Here is a 14124-nt window from a genome sequence, read left to right as displayed (position 1 = left end):
CTTACTGAGTTTAAACATATGCTACAAAATCTGTGAGGTTATATAATTTGTCATATTTCACAAACAAAAGCCATCTCTCAGATTTAAATGTTTGGAATACAGTGATTTACACGATTGTCAGTATACTGCTGTCCAGATGAGAATGTGAATATGATATCTAGCAACATATATCAACAACAATTTTAAGATTTTTTGAACACTGGTTTCTAAAATGTATTTTACTGTGTCTTACCTAAATAGCTATATCTTACCATATCTGACTTAACCAAACATTTTTACAAAGATGGATTCATAAAAGTTACCAGTATGAACCCAAGGAGGAGCATTTTACATGTGCAGGTTAAGGATTATTTAAAAAAAAAAAAAACAAACCCAAAACCAAAAAAATCTCCCCAAAACCCCAAAGGCTTGAAGCATAGAGAACAGACTAAAAAAAACCCCAGTAACTAGTTTAAAAATTACTGGAAGCCAGGATTCTAAATTAAAATCATTAAAAATGTGAACTTCTAAACACAGGAAGATTTCATAGATGCCAAAAAAATGTTCTCGTTATTACTCTAAAATCTAGTGCTTTATCCTAAGCAAAAGTTTAGTTCCCTTCATGTCTTCAATTTATTTTCCTATTATAACATTTTAAATTTTTGGAAGACCACATAGCAGTCCAGAAGTCCTGATTGTAACAACATATTTTGTCCAACTGTAAATTTACCACATTTTGTCCTGTCACTATAGGTTGGGACTTAAACAGTATATAGATGAATTGTCAAGTATTTGAAACTCAATGTACACAAGCACACACAGAAAGTCACAACTCACCCTAAGGAGTTCTCTGAACATTTCAGTTCTGCTCAAACTGAGTTTCTAACTATTTAATTTCTTCTTCGCAGCTATTTTACTTAAAGGGCAGCTACATATAGTACAACAGTCCCCCTCTTCACAAGGAGCCAAAATGGAGAAGACAAGGGGCAAGAGGTACAATTTGCACTGGGAGAGGTTTCATCTTGATACAAGAAATTTTTTATAGTAAGAACAATCATTCACTGAAAACCTCCCCAGGGAAGTGGAGGTTTTCAAGATGCGACTGGACAGGGTGCTGAATCATCTCATCTAGGCTCCCTTTGCCAGGAAAGTTTGGACCAGATGATCACTCAATGTCCCTTCCAACCTGGGCTGCTCTATGATTCTGTGATCCTGTTTTAACACCCTCAGTGAATACTACCTCATGGACCTATCAGCTGATTGATTTGAACTATAAAGATAACACTTCATGTAATTTAATACCTTTTTATGAACTTAGTTGTATTTGTTATTCAACAGAAGTTCAACAGAGTATCTCGTTCTTTACATAGATAAATCCTGTTTGTAAGTTACTTATTATGACTGAGCTAAGTTATGTTTCTGAAGTACTCTACTTAAAATGTTCTTTCAAGTATTCCTACAAACTACAATTACCTCAGAAAAGAAGTGTATCAGAACTCTGAAAACAAATGGAAAGACCTGACTGTGGGATACTGTATAAGCTATTTTTACAATATGTTGACATCTCACTTCAGGTCAATAAGTCTCTGTGACTAGGCTGCAATATCCCCAAATGACAGCATGACTACGCTCCCTTTTCCTCCTCTTTTAGTTTTCCATCTAATAGGAAAAATACATGAGTGAGCACACAGCTTAAAAGTAACAGTGTAACCTTGTAAACAAGCCTTTTACTTATCTCTTCTTTATAAAAGAAGGAATGGTTAAAAAAATGTTTCCAGGAAAAGCGAGTTGAATAAATAGTAATTTCAGAGAGATGGCAACATGTCTTAAGAATGACAGTATGTCCCTGAAGTCTTGTTCAAAGACAGCATGCAAATTGAGACTTTCCCAATAAGAGTCCATAAAAATTATTTACTTCTACGTGGGAAGAAACAAAGAAGGTAACTTAAAAGCTTTGAAAAAACTTAATAGTCTGTTTAAGGGGGAGTTTTGGCATGGGCGAAGACAACAGCTCCATTAGAGAATCAAAAATATCAAGATTGTGAGAACTTCTGTTTGGCATTACTCCCAGAGCACAAAGCCACACACAAATAAATTCCTTACCATAGGCTTTATCCCAACCAGGGGGATTCTTTTCTCTCACTAGGATTTTTCCTTCAAATCTGGATTTCACAAAATTCAAATAACTTCTTTCTTTCATAATTGGTTTAAATTACATCATCAGTTTAAAACAAAGAAAATACTTTGGTTAAATTTATTTATCTTTTATCTGTCACTATGATTAGCAAATTAGGCCATTCCTACTGAAAGTTTTTAAGAAAAACACATATACCTGTCTGGCTTGCTCTTTTTTTTTTTTTTTTTTTTTCCTTTTCAGTTGGGCGCATCTCTAATATGTCTTTCAGTATTAAAAAACTACAATTTTATTCTTCTGGCTGTGAGTTAAGGTAAAGTACAGGAAGGAGGAGAAGGGTCCAATATAAGTGGCAGAATAAAGGGAGAGGGAAAACACTGTTATAAATCTAAATGAATTTCAGATGGCAGGAGCAGGAGTAGCTCTTGAATGTGCTTTTGACTTAATTTTTCATAGCATACCCTGTATAATTATTTATGTTTCAGCAATAAGTATGCAGAAAACAGAATAATTTTCCCAAAAAATGCTGTCACAAAGCAATGGAACAATTGCTGCATCTCCCTCTCTTCATCGTAGAATGAATACACAAAACAGCAACAATTCATTCCAAATAATATAGTTCAAGAATACAATAATGAACTAACTGTACACCAATGTACTGGTTTTGGCTGGGATAGACTTCATTTTCTTCACAGTAGCTGGTATGGGGCTGTGTTTTGGATTTGTGATGAAAACAGTGTTGATAACATGGGGATGTTTTAGTTATTGCTAAACAGAGCCTGCACAGTGTTAAGGTATTTTCTGCTTCTCACACTGCCCCACCAGTGAGTAGGCTTAGGGGTGCACAAGAAGTTGGGAGGGAACACAGCAGGGACAGCTCACCCCAGCTGACCAAAGGGATGTCCCATACCATATGACCTCATGCTCAGCAATAAAAGCAAGGGGAAGGAGGAGGATGTTTGGAGTTACGGCATTTGTCTTCCCAAGTAACCATTATGCGTGAGGAGCCCGGCTTTCCTGGCTGAACACCTGCCTGCCGATGGGAAGTAGCAAATTAATTCCTTGTTTTGCTTTGCTTGCATGTGCAGTTTTTGCTTTACCTATTAAACTGTCTTTATCTCAACCCACGAGTATTCGCACTTTTACCCTTCCAGTTCTCCCCCCATCCTGCTAAGGGAGAGTGAGTGAGTGGCTGTGTGGGGCTGAGCTGTCTGTTGGGGTTAAACCACAACAGCTGGCATTTCCATGAAATTTTAAACTTGGTTATAAGGCTAGATCTCCTGGATGCCATTAAAATAAACCCAAACCCTAAGACTCAAGACTGTTAGGGATACTTGCCTCACCTATTTGCAATAAACAATTTTTCATATGACTATAGAATCATAGAATCGTTTAGGTTGGAAAAGACCTTTAAGATCATCCAGTCCAACCATTAACCTACACTACCAAGTCTACTCTAAGCCAATCAAGGGTAGACTAGACTAAACCATGTCCCAAAGTGCCACATCTACCCGTTTTTTGAACACTTCCAGGGATGGGGACTCCACCACCTATCTGGGCAGCCTGTTCCAATGCTTGACTACCCCTTCCGTGAAGAAATTTCTCCTAATTTCCAGCCTAAACCTCCCCTGGCGCAGCTTGAGCCCATTTCCTCTTGTCCTATCGCTAACTACATGGGAGAAGAGACCAACACCCACCTCACTACAACCTCCTTTCAGGCAGTTGTAGAGAGCAATAAGGTCTCCCCTCAGCCTCCTCTTCTCTAGGCTAAACAACCCCAGTTCCTTCAGCCGCTCCTCATAAGGCCTGTGCTCCAGACCCTTCACCAGCCTTGTTGCCCTTCTCTGGACACGCTCCAGCACCTCAATGTCTTTCTTGTATTGAGGGGCCCAAAACTGGACACAGGATTCCAGGTGCGGCCTCACCAGCGCCGAGTACAGGGGAACAATCATAGAATCATAGAATCATAGAATCATCTAGGTTGGAAAAGACCTTTAAGATCATCCAGTCCAACCATTAACCTACACTACCAAGCCCACTCTAGACTAATCAAGGGTAGACCAGACTAAACCATATCCCGAAGTGCCACATCTACCCGTTTTTTAAACGCCTCCAGGGATGGTGACTCCACCACCTCTCTGGGCAGCCTGTTCCAATGCCTGACCACCCTTTCCGTAAAGAAATTCTTCCTAATCTCCAGTCTAAACCTCCCCTGGCGCAGCTTAAGCCCATTTCCTCTTGTCCTATCGCTAGCTACTTGGGAGAAGAGACCAACACCCACCTCACTACAACCTCCTTTCAGGTAGTTGTAGAGAGCGATAAGGTCTCCCCTCAGCCTCCTCTTTTCCAGGCTAAACAACCCCAGTTCCCTCAGCCGCTCCTCATAAGACTTGTTCTCCAGACCCTTCACCAGCTTCGTTGCCCGCCTCTGAACACGCTCCAGCACCTCAATGTCTTTCTTGTAGTGAGGGGCCCAAAACTGGACACAGTATTCCAGGTGCGGCCTCACCAGCGCCGAGTACAGGGGGACAATCACCTCCCTGCTCCTGCTGGCCACAGCATTCCTGATACAAGCCAGGATGCTGTTGGCCTTCTTGGCCACCTGGGCACACTGCTGGCTCATGTTCAGCCGGCTATCTACTAACACCCCCAGGTCCTTTTCGGCCAGGCAGCTTTCCAGCCACTCCTCCCCAAGCCTGTAGCGTTGCATGGGGTTGTTGTGACCGAAGTGCAGGACCCGGCACTTGGCCTTGTTGAACCTCATACAGTTGGCCACGGCCCATCGATCCAGCCTGTCCAGGTCCCTCTGCAGGGCCATCCTACCCTCGAGCAGATCGACACTCCCACCCAATTTGGTGTCGTCTGCAAACTTACTGAGGGTGCACTCGATCCCCTCATCCAGATCATTGATAAAGATATTGAACAAGACTGGCCCTAAAACAGAGCCCTGGGGAACACCGCTCGTGACCGGCCGCCAACTGGACTTAACACCATTTATCACTACTCTCTGGGCTCGGCCACCCAACCAGTTCTTTACCCAGCGAAGAGTATGCCTGTCTAAGCCGTGAGCTGCCAGCTTCCCGAGGAGGATATTATGCGAGACGGTGTCAAAAGCTTTGCTAAAGTCCAGGTAGATGACATCCACAGCCTTTCCATCATCTACCAGGCGGGTCACCAGGTCATAGAAGGAGATCAGGTTGGTCAAGCAGGACCTGCCTTTTGTGAACCCATGCTGGCTGGGCCTGATCCCCTGGTTGACCTGCACTTGCCTGTTGAGTTCGCTCAATATGAACCTCTCCATAATCTTTCCTGGCACCGAGGTCAGGCTGACAGGCCTGTAGTTTGCCGGGTCCTCCTTCCGGCCCTTCTTGTAGATGGGCGTCACATTGGCAAGCCTCCAGTCATCAGGGACCTCCCCTGTTAACCAGGACTGCTGATAGATGATGGAAAGTGGCTTGGTAAGCTCCTCTGCCAGCTCCCTCAGTACTCTTGGGTGGATCCCATCTGGCCCCATAGACTTGTGAGCATCCAGGTGGCGTAGCAGGTCGTTAACTGCTTCCTCCTGGACTATGAGGGCTCCATTCTGGTCCCCATCCCTATCTTCTAGCTCAGGGTCCTGAGTACCCTGGGGATGACCGGTCTCGCTGTTAAACACAGAGGCAAAGAAGGCGTTAAATACCTCAGCCTTTTCCTTGTCCTCGGTGACAATGTTCCTCCCCACATCCAGCAAGGGATGGAGATCCTCCTTGGCTCTCTTTTTGTTGCTGTAGAACAAGATTTTTACATCAGTATTCCTTCAGAATACTGCTGCAAATCCATTTAGTTTGATAATTTCTAAGGGCTCTGTTTTTAAAAAAAAAAAAAATATCGAACATAAGCAGCTTGTTTTCACTTGCTAGATGCTGTACAGCTTATCCCCTCCTTTCATTTCTCAATCAGGTGCAGAATGCTAAAAGCTGATTCTTCCCTCAAATTGGTCTACAACTCAAACCTCTATCATAGAATGGTTTGTGTTGGAAGGGACCTTAACGATCACCTAGTTCCAACTCCCCTGCCATGGGTAGGAACACCTTCCACTAGACCAGGTTGCTCAAAGATCTATCCAACCTGGCCTCAAGTATTAGTTTTTCAAATGGGAACTACTGTACTTTTTCTCATCAGTCTATGCACAAGAGCATCCCCCCATAAACACTCGTATAAACCTCAATACTTTTTTATTGAATCTCTACAAAAACCTTGCTACAATTCCTACAGACACAAAACAGAACACAATTGTTGCCTATCATGATGATCAATAAACTCTCATTCTTTTCTTTTGATAGTCTGCTATATTTATGAATTTCTTTTCTCGTCTTATATTGAATCATAGAACATCTCAAGTTGGAAGGGACCCATAAGGAGTATCAAGTCCAAATCCCTGCTCCTCGCAGGACTACCTAAAACTAAACCATATGACTAAGAGTGTCGTCCAGATGCTCCTTGAACTCTGACAGGCTTGGTGCCATGGCCACTTCCCTGGGGAGCCTGTTCCAGTCCAGTGACCGACCACCCTCTCGGTGAAGAACCTTTTCCTAAGGTCCAGTCTGAATGTAGATCCAAGACTACTATTTTGGGGGTTTTTTTGGGGGTTTGTTTTTTTTTTTTGGCCAAAGGTGGCACAAGAAGTTTTTCCTAACCTGCCTCCATTCTGCCTTGGAATTCACAACTCAGTACCCCGTCCTGTTGTGTCAAACTGTTTGTGGCTACACAGTAACTTGAATGACAAAACCAACGAATGTAAAAATTGCACTTCTGAATTCTTTTGGCTTCACCAAACATACAAAGCATATCACAGAACTACCTCTTTGATGATGACTTTCACTTTGATGTCCGTGGTACAAACCTTGTCATTAGTATTTCTAGCCATCAATAATACATAACATACTGCTAAAAATGCAGCACAACATCAGAAGTTTTCATATTAAAATGAAGATAATTTTCATAACAGTTGAAAATGGAAATTAAAGAGTAAGCTTTTCTAAGTTTACCACAATACCTTCTTCCAGGATGGGTCTCAGCACAACAAATGGGATTTCCTGCAACGGTTCCATGTGTTTGTGTCCAGCACTCATAATCTTTATCTGGGGCAAGCAGATGACAAGTGTGCCAGGCATACTGGCTTGCCCATGGTACCAGCTTCGCACAGTCCCGGGAATGTCACCCGATACAATAGTACTTGGGGAAGGCAGGCTGTCATTTGGAAGGAATACACAACAAGACTGCACTTCAAGCTGAAAAAACAAAACCAAGAAAGATTTCTCAGAAACAGAAAACCATTTTTTCCCCTGATGTGCAGTATTCATCTTGGTACAAAAGCTCAAGTGACTCATCCATCACAGTTGATTGAAAATAGTCTTAGCTTTTAGTTGAATGAAGAGGAAAGATGACACAAAATGTTGGAAAATAACATATTCTTGTAAATTATGATTATGGGAGGGGAGGGAAGAAAAAGTGTGATTTTGGTCTGTAAATTTGATCAGAAAGGTGTTGCCATATAAACCAAACATACATCTAACTACATTTCAGCAGCTTTATATAAGAAGCATAATTGAGTCAGAAAATGTTCTTACCATAAAGCTGAGAAAGCCCTCTTTTTGCTGTTCATTAGCTTTCGTTAGCAATAGCTAAGCCGCTAGAACTAATCAACATTTTATATGCTGTTACTTTCTATAAAGACTTCTATAAAGACCTGTTTCAGGGAAAATTCTGTCTTTACTTTGTAGTCAACAGTAATGAGCATGTACAAGAGGTTAATCATCAGATAAACTAGGAAAAATACAAACTTTAGTGGAAAAACTGATTTTAGAACAAATGGATAGGTGCATACATACACAGAGAAAGAGAAACAAATAAAGTTCACAAAGCTTATACAGCTTTTGTCCTGTTTTCATTGCAAATCAGAAGTAGCGTATATGGTTTCATATGAAAGAGCACTTCTTTGTTCTTTATTTTCAAGCAATGCTGTTACCCTGAAACATTTCTGACCATTCTGCTATCTCCTTATGAACTTCTAGCAAGGCTAAGTGAGCCCAAACCAAGAACTGAACTCATCACTACTTGTTAACTCAGAGGTGGTGTAAGCTGCAGACTGTTAGTCTTCCTTGGCTCTTACAAATCATATTCTGCACCTGGATATCAAATAGCCCTAACAGCCTGCACACTTGAACGCTTTGTTAAGCGAGTACAAACTATGATTCAGTTCATTTCTTCACATTGTTTGGAAAAATCTAGTGTACAAAATGTTGGACACAAGATGTTATTTGTAGCTGTGATAAAAGAACATTTGTTTGCTGTAAGCTTACATAACAGACTCTTTCAATTTGACAACCTTAAAGACATCACAGCTTAAAACTGATAACCAAGGTTTGTACTCCATACCCTCCCCTGAAGGCTAATAGTCCCTCAAGACCACAATAATGATTTGCAATAGAGCTGGAATTCCTCAGCACCATAAGTACTTTGCCAGCCTAGTGAGGAGAACACAGATATTCATCTTTATTTTAGCATTTTTGTGCCCTTTTGCTTAGGCAAACTGACAAGGACTCACTGCAGAAAAATATGAGTAGAATTTTGCAAAAATAAATACATTGTTACATGAAGTCTGTGTTTGTTTCTAGTTTTAGAACTGTTTGAGTTGTAAAATGAAGTTAATTACATCTTTGGTAAGTAGTTTATTGATCCAAGGTTGCAGAGTGTACTTTATTTATACTGGATGAAAAGCAACAGTGTATTGTTACAGATGTAATAGATTTGGATCTTTTTTTTTTAACTGCTAAATTAGTCATTGTGTCAATTTGCAAAGATTTTTACTGTGACACATTAGATCGTTTTCTGGTCTATTAGTAATAGGTTGCAGGTCAAGCCATTGTGGGATAATGATAAATAGATGACAAAAGAACTTATGATCAGTATAACTTTTGTTTTATCAGTGCATTTGCTGAGTAAACAGTTTATAACAAATCATCCATTCCTCGTATATGATGATTAACATCAAATGCTGCCTGAATATACAAACCATGTGGTAATAATAGTAAAAAAATTCCAGCAACTTGGAGAGATACTATACTTCATCATATTACCAGCAGCAGGATCTACAGGAGATGTTTTACAAAGTACTCCTGAGAAGAGATCTCAATACTCAGTAGAGTTTTTACACTTAATTTACAGTTCAGTACAGCTTTGTACTGAAGACAAGTTCTTCAGATCTTTTTTGTTTTATTTTACGTTGCTGTATCAAGAATATTTAAGTGGAATCACAACAGTTTCACTCCTCCAAATGCCCGAGGGAAATTCCTGTTTACATAGGCATTACGTTGCTATTCATTTTCAAACAACTGAATGGAAGTTGAACCATGAATTTTGGTGGAGTTTACATGATAGCATCAGGTCCTCCATATGTAATATTACAGATTTGCTTACAGATATGGTTTGCTTACTTGTGTTTCATTTCAAGTTTTATATGAATAAATGAATTTTGCAAAACATTATTGCAGGATTTCAAAGACCAACACAACGAACATATGGCAAAATTCCACATTTTAGGGCAAACCATGCAATTACTATAATTACACAAGAAATTGCCAACTTGGATGCACAAGAGCCCAATAAGTGCAAAATTGAATTGCATCTGTTGAACTTCTCAGGGGCAGATTCTGTTTACACACAACTATCAACTTCAATGGAATCTGTGTATGTTTATCTGACAGAATCTGGAGATCTGTCTAATAACAAGTTCCAGTGAAGGAATGTAAGAGTGCACCTAAAATGATGGCATTATATGTTGGACAAAAGTGAGAATGTGTGCTTACAGATTGCTTCACTGATCGGAAAGTGCTTTAAAATACATGTAATCCAAATATCTCACAATTAAATTACTTCAATAGCATATACTAAAGTTATCATATAAATCTTTTTACACTTTTAAAATAACTGTTAAACTCTGCATCTAAAATTGTGAATTTAATGTAAAATGTAACTGATTTATGTAACTGAATATAAACCTGCAGCAGTAAATCTTGCATTAATGTAAGGATCTGACAATCCAAGGGAAAGAAAATGAAGTAATCTGCCAGTAAGAAGTCCTCAAGCTGGGGGTCAGATCCTGTTCATGGAAACCATCTGGTTGGGACCCTCCAAGCCACACCAAACACAAATGATCTTTTAAAAAAATATCCTATTCATTAATGCTTCGCAGCTGCACTGAGTGTTACTTCATTTTTCCATGGCAACATCCTTTCTGTTTCAAGGATCTTATTTCAGTTTTGGTAGCAACGTGTTCTTTTGCCAGTACTGAATACATTCATGTGTTAAAGAGAAGGAATTATTACAAATTCTTGAAACAGAATCACCCCCTATTTTCATTTCTATTATGTCAAGTCCTACACATGCTAAGTAACGTACACTAATGATAAACCAATGAAGTAAGCAGTATTTTCCCTTCTACTTTTTAAAAGTTACAAAAAGCATATTGCTCTAAGCTTTTACTAAGGTATAAGCCTAAAAAAGCCCAATGACTTTAAGATCTCTGTTGTATAAAAAGGAAAATATTAAGTTACTGGAATAAATGGAGTATTTTTAATTCATGTGTTATAAAAAGAAAATGTTGCTCGATAGAGAGAACAGTGAAGTATATACTGCAGAAAAATTAGGTCTTCCTAACTGAGGAGGGCGGGTGGGAGGGAGCGTGGGAGGGAGTGAAACAAAACAAGTGACACGCCATAGTTATCCTGCGCAAGTGCAACGAAGAGCGACAGGCTGTACAAGTCTTTAGAGCCTCTCACGACAGTGATACCATAAAGAGATTCCCTTCCCTAGCCTACATTTTATAGCTATATAAACCAATTAGAAGCATTGAAGATGACCCACAAGGTGACACTCGCATAAAGGTGTCTCCTGGGAAGTGGCCTCTCTCCGCATTAATTAATTATCCATCATATGCTCTCGTCGGAAAGGCTAATGTGTTTTTCTGGGAGCGTCAGATACAGAATATAATCTCGTAATGACTCCCAAAACTGCAAAGAACCACCGTTACATATCTTATGTAGGAGTTCTGGTGAGGTCATTATTATAAGACCATAACCTCAGCCTCTGACATCCAAATTAGCTCTACCCAATTAGACCATCTGCAGTTGAGCCAGACAGGCACTGTTTGTTAGAATTTAAAAAGGCAGGCCAGAAATACATGTTTTCAAGTTAGACAAAAAGTAGAAGTGATATAAATGGAAAGAAGAGCACATGAGTAAGAGAACTAAGAGAGCAGGCTACCTGTACATATAAATGACTATAATAAGGATCAGGTGTGTTTTCTTTGACCACTTAAAACACAATTGCTTAGCACTACACAGTATTCCTCCTATTCTTTTCTAAGAAAGCTTGATTTTTCCAAGTTTTTACTTAGTTATGGAAAATTTCATTTCTTGTCAGTTTGTGGTAAGTAACCAACTTAAGAAATCATCCTCTCTTCATAACTGCTGAAAGCTGTAACTGCTAAGTTACAAGTCACAGAATCTCTTCCTGACCCATGAATAAAGACCACTATTCAAAGAACAGGAACTCTAGTCAATCTCATCCTTACGTTTCTGTTCTTTCAATCAATGCTTCACTTTGACTAGAATTTTGTACAAGTTATATGCTTTAAAGAAAATATTATTTTCAATAATTTCAGGAAACAGACTCATTTCTTCAAATAATTTCAGGGATATTTAAAGGCATGTGGAATATCTGGCTAAATTTTATATGTCATAATTACACTCTTATTTAGCTGGCATTCATTGCAACATTACTCATTAATTCATTTGCTTTTAATACAGATCCTTCATTATTCTCATTGGAATTCAGCATTAACAACCAATTAAAAATAATTGTGTTTATACTGCTCTACAATTTTAGCAACTATTAGTATGAAGAACACGTGAAAAGTGAGTATTACCCTCCTACACAGTGTAACTGCCAAAAAGACTTCAAGGCTACATATAAAATCCTACAACAACTAAATAATAAAAACAACTTTTTATAGTTAAGTATGAAAGTCTTTTCACTTAAATACTAATAGCTTACCACAACTCCAATGCACAAAATCTTCATGCAATATTCTATCATGAGCAAGCCAGGGCTAGGGCTCAGCAAGTACCAGCTTTGGATCCAAAATAAACTTTCCAGTTACTTTGGTTCCAAACACATTTACTTACTCAAACTTCCACTAAAAGAATAATCCTTTGATGATTTTAAGTTATGAAGTTCTGTTTTATCTGACGACAACTACAGACTTTTCTTTTCTACAATCCTGTTAATAAAAGATCCAGGAACATGAAAATAGCTTTAGAAAAAACCTTAGAGTCTAAGTGCTCCAGCATTTAACCAGAAAAAATATTCTAGAAATTTGCCTTTTTCATGCCAAATGATAATAAAATACAGAAAATCTGTATGAATTTTACATATATCTATGTGTTTAATAAAATGCATATTATATTTAATAAAATAAATTTATCATACTGTACTTGAATTGAAAAACAGAGTCATAACCCTCATCATCTTATCCTCTATATGTTGCCTTGCACAAATTTCAGCTTTCCCATTTAGGCCGGTATTGAAGGGGGAAAAAAAAAAAAAACAAACCCAAACCAAAAAAAACATTTGCATCTTGAAAAATATATTTAAATGAAACAGACATGGGGACTACTAGCAATAATAAAAAGAACTGCAAGCATATCTAGAAATCCTTCCTATTTCACCAAGAAGGACTACTGAATATTTGTTTGGAAGCACATTCTCGGACTTTTCCTGTGGTGTTTCCCTGGAGTCTGTTGAAACTTTTCACTGGTAACATGTAATGTCCTCCTGGCAAGATACTGGCATACACTTTACCCAGTGATGAAACGTATCAGCAGTGTGTAAGCTGTTGTATGAATTCACAGGGCCATTTAATTTCAACATAGAAAAAAACCTAAAAATATAATTTCATATTGATAATGATGAGTTTGGTACCTTACCAAAAACCCTGTAAAAAGGAAATAAATTTAGAACCTCAAACACCAGAAAGAGTATCTAATACAAAAAAAATCCTCTGCCAGTATTAGCTCTAATCCATGAGTCTATTATATCAGAGCAGCAAGATATATATACAAATTACTCTCTGAGAAAACACATGCCTATCACTGTCATCAGCTTTCATCTCTACAAAAACAAAAAGTTCCCCCCGCCCTCTATTTGGTAACAGACAAACTTCATTTTTAGCTGATCAGTACCTTCACCATTCTTCAAAACAAATTCACTTTGCTGGGTGCTCATGTAACAAAGCATACCTTGAAAAATGTACGAGCAGAATATCTTAGTCCTGATTCAGTTGTCCCCATTTATAAAGGATCCAGCTCTTCATCATCCTCACTGAGGAAATGGGCTCAAGCTGCGCCAGGGGAGGTTTAGGTTGGATATTAGGAAAAATTTCTTCACGGAAAGGGTAGCCAAGCATTGGAACAGGCTGCCCAGAGAGGTGGTGGAGTCACCATCCCTGGAAGCGTTCCAAAAATGGGTAGACATGGCACTTGGGGACATGGTTTAGTCTAGTCGACCCTTGATTGGTTTAGTGTGGATTTGGTTGTGTAGGCTAATGGTTGGACTGGATGATCTTAAAGGTCTTTTCCAACGTAAACGATTCTATGATTATTATATTATTACTTTTACTATGACTCAAACTGTAAGACTCATTTATATAGGGAGTCTCATTGTGCTAGGTACCACCCAGACACATAAGAAAAATACACTGCTTCCCTCAAACAGCTTACAAATTATCTCTCTTGACTCCCCTTATCTAGCCATTTTAATCTCCAGTGGAGACAACATTAAGAAAGAAAGGAAAACAAGTAAAATACTCATGAAATAACGATGAAAGAGCTGGCTGAAAACTAAATAGAGTTAATACAGTCAAATCATAAGTCTGAAGTTCTTGCTCAGGCAAAACTTAAACTTTCAAACTT

General features: G+C 38.9%; 1 protein-coding gene across 5 annotated transcripts in view; it reads right to left on the bottom strand.

Annotated features, from left to right (window-relative positions):
* The window catches only part of VPS13B (vacuolar protein sorting 13 homolog B), a 482687-nt gene that overhangs the window by 227668 nt on the left and 240895 nt on the right, over nt 1-14124 (bottom strand). For all 5 annotated transcript variants that reach the window (XM_075705900.1, XM_075705902.1, XM_075705904.1 and 2 more), the window contains one exon: nt 7149-7383. In XM_075705900.1, coding sequence (XP_075562015.1) covers nt 7149-7383 — 235 coding nt within the window. The remainder of the gene's footprint in view (nt 1-7148; nt 7384-14124) is intronic.

The sequence above is a fragment of the Pelecanus crispus genome, chromosome 2 (assembly GCF_030463565.1).
Source record: "Pelecanus crispus isolate bPelCri1 chromosome 2, bPelCri1.pri, whole genome shotgun sequence".
NCBI classification, from domain to species: domain Eukaryota; kingdom Metazoa; phylum Chordata; class Aves; order Pelecaniformes; family Pelecanidae; genus Pelecanus; species Pelecanus crispus.
The sequence above is the reverse complement of the archived record's forward strand: the minus strand, read 5'-3'. Positions and strand labels throughout refer to the sequence as shown.